An 8680-nucleotide genomic window follows, 5' to 3' on the forward strand; every position below is an offset into this window, starting at 1 on the left:
TTGTTTGCGATCCGCCGAGAAGAAGAAGCAGAAGCAGGAGAAGAAGAAGAAGAAGAAGAAGAAGAAGAAGAAGAAGAAGAAGAAGAAGAAGAAGAAGAAGAAGAAGAAGAAGGGGTTATGTCAATGTTGGTAACGTGAAGCAATGACATTGTACCAAACATTAATGAATTCAGTCCGGTGAACGGTCATTTTACATGCTTTGAAATCCTAAATGCACTGACATTGCCTTCAACATGTCATCTGTCTCCACCGGTATTACGGAGGATCGGCAACGCGGAGCACAGGTGAACAACAGCTAAACTCATAGCTAGTAACGTTAGCTGCTGTTGGCTAATCATTCAGTAACGTAGGGTGAAGTAACTAAAACGTCTCACCCACACCGCTGCTTTTTAATCTCCTTTCCATCACGTAGGCAGTATATTCTGGCAGTAAGGTGTGGTTGCCTGCATGGCTTGCCACCCATTAGGATACTTTAACCGAAACAAACGTGTGTGCGTGTGTTTTATGCAGGGACCAGTGGGTATGGGTACGGACTATGTTCCTACAGAAGACGAGAGGAGAATCTTCAAGGAGTGCAACCAGGAGAGCTTTTGGTACAGGTGTAAGTTTCTCTTCTCTTTTGCACAGATGCATGTCAAACCAATTGCTGTATTTCTGTATTGTGGAGAGCAGACTGCATGTTCAAGTCTGACCATCACGGGTCCATCTATAATCTATAATCATCATCCTCTTCCTCACAGCGGTGCCCTTCTCAGTGGTCAGCATGGCTATCAGTCAAGCACTGGTTGCTAGAGGTAAGACCATACTGCATTAATGTTTGTGTATCATGAAAGGAATTCCTAACTGAAATAGGAAGGAAGCTTGTTGAGATGCCATGTATGTAAAAATAAAATAATTAATCAATCTACCCTGTATGTAGGAATTCTGACTTCGTCACCCAGGTTTGGATCTCTTCCCAAAGTGGCATGTAAGTTCACTTTTTGTGTCTATAGTGTGTAGATTTTTGTAGCATTTGCGTGGCTGTTTATTTGAGTTACGTGTATGCGCTTGTCTTTCCAGTTGCTGGCTTCTGTGGCTACCTGGCAGGGAAGATGTCGTACATGAAAACGTGCCAGGAGAAGTTTAAGAGGCTGGAGAACTCACCGCTGGGAGAGGCCCTCCGACAGAGGACAAGATTGCCACAGTCAGTAGAGTACCACATACACCACATTCACAAAATCTGTACTTTTAATGTTAACAGGTACATTGTTTGTTTTTGACATCCATTCTCATTGCTTTTCACGTTGCTCTCCTCTCATTTACTCTCACTTATTTCATCCACCAGCTAACCTTGTACTATTCTGTTCTCCCCTTCTAGTTCCCAAAGTCCCCAAGGTCCCCAGTCAGAGATGAGTGACCCAAACACCCAGTCCTTTGACCACATGTTCCAGGCAACAGAAACCACAAGCCAGATGCCCAACACCACCAGAGACTTTGAATATGGGTACAGTGCAGATTCACCCGAGCAGACAAGCAGAGATGACTTCAACCCTCCAGGTACTCAGAATTTAGTAAACAACAGAAACAGAAAGCACCCAGAGTAAAATCATATTACTTTTTTCATAAAATGAAAACATTCTCATCAGATTCTACACATCTACCTTGTTGACGAAAAATGCTCCTGGAAAGAACACGTTGATTTTGTGTAAAAAAAAAGTCTAAATCTGTGGGAATTATTAGAAAAGTCCACAAATACCTCAACAGATCCGGTATATTAATGTTATATTATAGTCTTGTATATCCATACCTAACTTATTGCAATATTGTATGGGCCAGCACTTATCCTACATACCTACATAAACTCCATTTCATTCAGAAACATTTTATTAGAATAGCCACTAGTTCCAAGTCCACAGTCACATCTGCCCCCTTATTTTCTAAATTAAAAATATTGACTGTTTATAACATAAACATTGTGGAAACATGTACTTTTCTTTTCAAGGTTCAGTATCAGGGTCACACACTTCCATATCATTTTCAACAATATTTTCATAAAAACTCAAACATTCACTCAAGAACTACTAGAACTAGACAATCTAAGTTCCTGCATATTCCACTTTGCCGTACCACCAGAGGGCAGTTATCCATCAAATACAAAGGTGTTATGGAACAACTATATCCACCGGACAGCTCACCCTCCCTACCGTCTACAAAAGGAAACTAAAATTGGAACATTGGAATTGTGCTAATTGTTTTCTGTTGCCATTGTAATTTACTTCCTCTGATGTATTGCTTAATTAAGTTTGTTTATTTAGTTTTAGTTTTTATTTTGTACTATGTATTATTATTTGTACTACAGTATCTCCTTGGTTGTAATTACCGGTAATATATATTTTTTTTAGAAATGTTCTCGATAAGCCCTTCCAGGGTTTCTTACCTCTCCAAGCACTGATATTTATTGTATTTTATTAATTTCCCCTCCAGGTGAAATACACTTGGCGTGTATTGTCTTATACAGTGCAAATCAATCAATAAATCAATAAATACCAGCTAGCATTGTCAACAAGCTGCTTTTAGTGTGGATGAGTGAGAGATCTGTAACTTGTCTCTCTCTCTCCTTATCCCCACCCCTGTCAGTCCAGTCCTATGTGGATGAGGATGAGCCCAGGAGGAAGGCCATCCTCTATGAGGACCTGAGGCTCAAAAACCGAGAGAACTACGAGGTCACGCTCACCCAGAAGGCAGAGACACTGCTCAAAACTCCACCGGAGAGGGAGCCAGTGAGAGCCGTGGCGAATAAAGATGGTAAGCTGCCACTACAGAGGTCCATAAACCACTAACATTCAAATACAGCCTGTCTTTGAGCCAGTCTGTGGAAGATGGTCATCACTCTTCTCTCGTCTTCTCTCTCTTGTTACAGCAAAGAAGAACATATATGGAGACAGCTGGGAGGAATGAGCAAGTATTTAAGCTACTGTTGTATTGCTTACTCTGGGGTCACTGATATTGCAGGACATAGGACAGTGTTACTTAGCCGCAAGTAACATAACATTGTATGGGTTTATGATGAACATGTCTTTGTCAGTGAGTCAATTAAACCAAATTGCTTGAGGACTAAAACAGTCTTTCTCTCTGTGTATTAAGATTTATTTGGACATTTTGTTGTCATCTTCACTGGTAAAGCTGTGCCGAGTGTGTGAATGGACAAAGGGAACTTTCTAATGGGGCCACAGTTCTGTAGAGTGCAAATTGCATGTGCACAAGATACAGATTGTTCACAAGCAGCGCAGACTTAAAGGAACATTGCTGATTTTCAACCAATCAGTAGTAGTACAGTATATCCAAAAACTATTAGGATATACTGTACTAGTAAAATTGAATACAACATCAGGAGAATGTGTGAGTGAGGCCAGGATTGTCTGTAGTCTTTATTTCTTAAATATACCTAGTTTTCAGAGAATTGCCCAGTTTTTTTTACATGTTTATTTGTAGAAACACCGAATACAAATGATAATAAAAACTGAACATATTTGAAACTGTATAAAATTGTATATTTGTATATAAAAAATCTGCCATAACTTTACTTTAATAACATTAATAGCCTGTCCTATAAAATTCAATAAAGAACAAAGGCAGTGAAGGAATCCACAAGTAACTGCATAAAATCAAATTGTGTCCAAGCATGTCAGGCCACACAATCCTATGGCAGTGGTGCTGACAGTGACCACAGGGTCAGAGTCTGGATGGTTTAACAGTGAGAAACAGACACATGGATGAGGAACATTAACAGAATGCCTGGCTTGTCTGAGGCCAGTGAGAATATACCAAACCACCACTGTAAAGCAAACAAAAAGACCATAACTATAGACAGTTTTCACAGAATTGTGTTGCAAACCGTTTGGAACCTAGCTTATGTCCTGTCCGTTATTGTACTAGCAAACACTGCAACCGGAAGTAAGCTGGGGGGAAATTTAGAATGTGTTGTCGAGTTGAAACCATCTATAGCTGATCATGACTATGACCATGACCATCATGACTATGACCGTGACCATCATGACCACCGTGACTATGACCATGGCCACCATGTCCATGACTATGAGCATGGCTGCAGCTGTGCTCTGGACTGTGTCCGTGACCCTGCCCAAAGCTGTGTCCATGAGGGTCGAGAGGCGGAACGGGACTAGACAGGGCATTGACTGAGTTGGGCCAGCCTTCGTACATCTTGTGCTCAGTAATGCTGACGCTGGACAATGGAGCGTAGGCTTGGACCGGGTAGGACCCGGGGGTGGGATTGATCTCTGGAAGGAGGGTCTTCCGTCGCTCCTCGGTGGAAGCGGGCACGTACACAACACCCCTGATGCTCTTCAGCAACCTGAAGGGTGTCATCTTGTCCAGAACACAAGCCCGGGCCTCGGACATGTCCAGAAAAGAGAGCCAGCCCTTGCCGTACGCCCATCCTATCAGGATGGCGATGACATTACAGTGGAGCACACTGTGCGGGATGAGCATAGTTGTGATGATGAGAAACACCCAGGGGAGAGCCATGGTGGGAACGCTGACTCCGAAGAGGAAACCTTTGGCCATGCGTGTGTGCATAGTGGTCACGGCCACGAAGGCGAGGGCTATGGGGGCCAAGCCCTGGACGTGGTTTTGTGTGGTGTCACAGAGATCCACTAAGGCATAGCACAGCCCCATGGAGGTGGAGAGCAGCAGGAACTGAAACAGGAAGCGGACTGTGCCCACACCTTTCTCCACACTGCCACAGAGCAGCACCAGGACTCCAGTGCTCAGAAGCAGCTGGGCAAACGTCTTGTGGTAGAAAGGAAATGTGAAGAGCGTGTGCACATGTCCGTTTTCAAAAACACTGGCACCAACACTGAAGGCGGCCTGGGTTAAACTGAAATAGGTTGTGGTAGCAAACACAGTACATGATAAAAAGACTACTGCTAGAATCCCACAGGTGATCTCGGGAGCCACTTCTTTGAAGACAGTTTGTAAGATCATTTTCAGGTACTAGTGCGTAGCTTGACAGATACTTGGGAGATCCGCGATAATTAAACAGATACAAAAGTTATATTACCTAATAGAGCCACCTTGGGTGGTAGTCGATCAGTTAAATGTCGCCACACTTCCGCATTGTTCTAATTACTATAACGTTACATACTACGAACCTCCTTGGCTTGCTTCCATACGCAAATTTATGTGTGACTACGATTGGATACCCAGGCGTTGTTGACAAAAAAAGTTTCAAAATATTACGAGTAAATATGTTGACAGCTAAACTAGAACGACTCTCGTTCAATCGTAGCTCGCCTCGTAGACCAGTGTCAAGTTAGCCAGAATATAAAAAAGACATCTGGTCAAAAAATTTCAAAATAAATAATTGATGAACAGTGACGCCTTTAGTGAGGAAACACATTTTACAATATTATATGCATAGTCAGTCAGCCACTAATGCGGGCTGCCATATAGGGCTGCACAATTAACACAGAGAGACTCAGACACAAAGCTTACATACGATACAGTTTGGAAGGATATGAATCTACGGTTTAGCATTACACTTTTATTTTGAGGGCAAAGTCGCTCAACTTCCGGTCTTATTCTGGAATTTTGACGCAGCGGCTCGTGATAGGTTGTTATGACGCAAGCACGTCGGTCCCCCTTCCGGTGTCGTGTGGGTACTGCGGCGGATGTTGATGTTTTGTTTTGGAGCATACAGAAGAACGATGTGAACTATCGCCGCTGGGACGCATATACTCTGTGGTTGTCTTTACGGTTATTTTTGTTGTCGTTTCTCGGTATATAAGGTTTCACTGTTCGTCGGCATCGTGTCTCTCCCGGGGTCTGTCCTGGGAAGCGCGAGGCCGAGTCGTGCCATGATGGAGGACTTTGATGAGATCTACGAAGAGGAGGAGGAGGAAGAGGAAGACGAGGACAGGGCCGCGGAGGAGCAGCTCCTCAAGTACGCTCCGGACCCGGTGGTGGTGCGAGGATCCGGCCACGTCACTGTGTAAGCAACCGGCGAGGCTCACGGGCTCTGAGAACGAGCTTTACCGTCGCCGTGAAACGATTCCTACCCGCGGTCTCAGACTCGCTGCTGCTGGTGACCTAGCGTTAGCTACCAGCTAATGTTAGCTAGCGTTACTTAGCAGCGAGCTAAGTGGCTAACATCGATTCTACCTTAGGTTAGCTAACGATAGCTTTGGTTTGTAGCTAGCTAACGCACAAGGCCGAGGTAATGTCTGCCTATGCTGCATCCAGCTTGTAAATGTGAAATTACATTTTAGGTAGCGTAATAGCGTTATGTCAACAACTTCAAGTCAAGAAAGTTTGTCTGCGTTGTTCCACACGTCCCCCTAATTCAAGACATGACGTATGATCAGACGTTACTGGCGTTAAGATAAACTAACTATAAATCCCCACTGCAGTGGCTCTCCCATGTAGACAGTAAAATAGCTCTACCTGGAGTGACTAAATTTCGTTGTAACGTTACAACTGTTCAGTGACAATAAAGGCATTCTTCTGCTGCATAACAACATGTAGCTAATATTGTTATATGCATTGTGTGTGGTATGGTATTAGTTGATAGGGAGGGACAAAACAAATTAACATAGTGCGACTTCAACTTGGTTCGTTTTCTCCTGAAGAGAGAATTACATGAATCAGGCTGTTATTCAAATGCATATTATCTTTGCAAATTTCTGAAGTTATCACTTTGTCTCCCGCCCCCACAGGTTTGGACTTAGTAACAAATTTGAGTCGGAATTTCCTTCGGCACTTACAGGAAAGGTGAGTGTCTCGTTGTAACCTATCAATAACATCTGTTCAAGTTCTATGCCATCACCACAAGATTACATTCCAGATTAGCACCGCTGTAGGTTATCGGCCCAACCATCGACATATAAAATAGATTTCTTTAGCTCAGTGGGCCCAATACTGTTAATAATTGGAGGCTTTAATTAGAATTTGATTTGACTGTGATGAATGAAAAACATTGAAACAAAATCCACTCGACTTAAATTACGATTGAATGACGTTTCACCACTCATCTCAGATGGTTCTTCACTTCTAATTAGTGCTGGGAATTTCCCAATTTAATCTCTGTTGGTGACTCATGTGATGAATCCACAATGATTGATTGGTTGATTGATTGATTGACTGAAGTTAGGGGAGGGGTTGGAGATAATGCTTCACATTGAACCAGGGAAGCACTAAGGTTACTCACCAATGACGTCAGATATAGATTGCTATTGTAGTGTCAGCTCTGTATTGTGATTTCTTAATTGTTCTCCAAACCCGGAACAGGATGATGCATTCATCCCTCCTGTGACTCACAAAACGCATTGAGATTAAATCTGTGTGGCAGCGTGAAGAATGCAGAAAAACAACAACACACAGCATTCATGCGTGCCATTTTAGAATGCCAAATACTCCAGAATTAACAGGATTAACACAAATTATTTACCACCATCCATGTGTGCTTCCGTAGGTGGCGCCAGAGGAGTTCAAAGCCAGTATCAACCGTGTAAATGGGTGCCTGAGAAAGACGCTACCAGTGAATGTGCGCTGGCTGCTGTGTGGCTGCCTTTGCTGCTGCTGCACGCTGGGCTTCAGCCTGTGGCCTGTCATCTGCCTCAGCAAGAGGGTGAGATACACACATACAATGTCCAGAGTTCCCAAGAGTCCTGGAAATCCTTGAAAGTTTGTGAATTTGAGGGGGGCAATGAAGGTCCCAAAAGTTTGTGAAATAGACACAATTAGACATGGGCAATTGAAAGTGTTTGAATTTATATATTTTGTGCAAGAATATAAATGATTTTGATATTTCTTTTACTTAACACAGCCACGGTTGAGAAGTGTTCACACATTCAAGCCTCGCTCTTTTTTAAATGGTTATCTATGAGCTTCTGTAAAGCCTGCTAGTTCTCATTATAAAACTTCTCAGTGTTGCAGGGATGGGCATCGAATTTCGAATTTTCGAATAATCGTTGTTATTATCAAGGTCGACTTTTATTATTGAAATTCGAAATTCGGTTTTTGATTTTTTGATTTTTTTTTTTTTTTTTTTTTGTGAGTGAAATGTTGCATTGTCTCCCCTGATTCTAAGTATAGTCGAATCGCTTGGTTTGAGCAAGTAAAACAATTTTTATAAGCAACCTCTCCTTCTTCATGGGATTTCATCCGCCATTCATTTTTCCATAAACCTTGCTTAAAATGCTTATAAAAATTGTTTTACTTGCTCAAACCAAGCGATTCGACTATACTTAGAATCAGGGGAGACAATGCAACATTTCACTCACAAAAAAAAAAAAATACATTTTTAATTTTTTTTTTACATTTTTTTTTTTTTTTCGAATTTCGATTAAAAGTCGACTTTGGCCAGCGAATTTCGAATAGTGTTTTTGCTAGAAATGCCCATCCCTAGTTGCAACAGTAATTAAACCTTGATCTGTGTCTCAAACTATGGGTCCTTGAATTTGAGTGAATTTGGCTTTGAAAAGTCTGTGAATTTTGATGTTTAAGAAATTGTGGGAACCTTGACTGTCACTCCATATCTCTACATATCTCAGATATGCATCCCAATGCTTGCTCAAACACCAAGAAAGCGAACAATTCAAGAATTGAAGAAAATGTTAATGTGGTGCTGTTTTTAGTAATTAGTTATTAACTTTATTAAATTAACTATTTGACCTTACAGACA

General features: G+C 42.0%; 3 protein-coding genes across 3 annotated transcripts in view; 2 read left to right on the forward strand and 1 right to left on the reverse strand.

Annotated features, from left to right (window-relative positions):
• Positions 1 to 106: 106 nt before the first annotated feature.
• Positions 107 to 3163, forward strand: LOC310775201 (OCIA domain-containing protein 1). The gene is made up of 8 exons (XM_083635304.1): positions 107 to 284; positions 511 to 601; positions 741 to 794; positions 920 to 967; positions 1060 to 1183; positions 1358 to 1536; positions 2617 to 2784; positions 2900 to 3163. The coding sequence occupies exons 1-8, from the start codon at positions 234 to 236 to the stop codon at positions 2935 to 2937; spliced, it is 753 nt and encodes a 250-aa protein (XP_083491430.1). The 5' UTR covers positions 107 to 233; the 3' UTR covers positions 2938 to 3163.
• Positions 3164 to 3458: 295 nt separating this feature from the next.
• On the reverse strand, positions 3459 to 5291 carry LOC310775194 (rhomboid domain-containing protein 2-like). The gene has a single exon (XM_083635296.1). It carries the CDS (start codon positions 4981 to 4983, stop codon positions 3979 to 3981), a length of 1005 nt encoding a protein of 334 aa, XP_083491422.1. The 5' UTR covers positions 4984 to 5291; the 3' UTR covers positions 3459 to 3978.
• Positions 5292 to 5702: 411 nt separating this feature from the next.
• chic2 (cysteine-rich hydrophobic domain 2) overlaps positions 5703 to 8680 on the forward strand; it is a 4204-nt gene continuing 1226 nt past the window's right edge. Inside the window, exons 1-4 of the mRNA XM_083635309.1 lie at positions 5703 to 5989; positions 6714 to 6768; positions 7469 to 7624; positions 8678 to 8680. The exon at positions 8678 to 8680 is cut by the window's right edge and continues 54 nt beyond it. Coding sequence (XP_083491435.1) covers positions 5856 to 5989; positions 6714 to 6768; positions 7469 to 7624; positions 8678 to 8680 — 348 coding nt within the window. The 5' untranslated portion in view covers positions 5703 to 5855. The remainder of the gene's footprint in view (positions 5990 to 6713; positions 6769 to 7468; positions 7625 to 8677) is intronic.

The sequence above is a fragment of the Poromitra crassiceps genome, assembly GCF_964638095.1.
Source record: "Poromitra crassiceps genome assembly, chromosome: 4".
NCBI classification, from domain to species: domain Eukaryota; kingdom Metazoa; phylum Chordata; class Actinopteri; order Beryciformes; family Melamphaidae; genus Poromitra; species Poromitra crassiceps.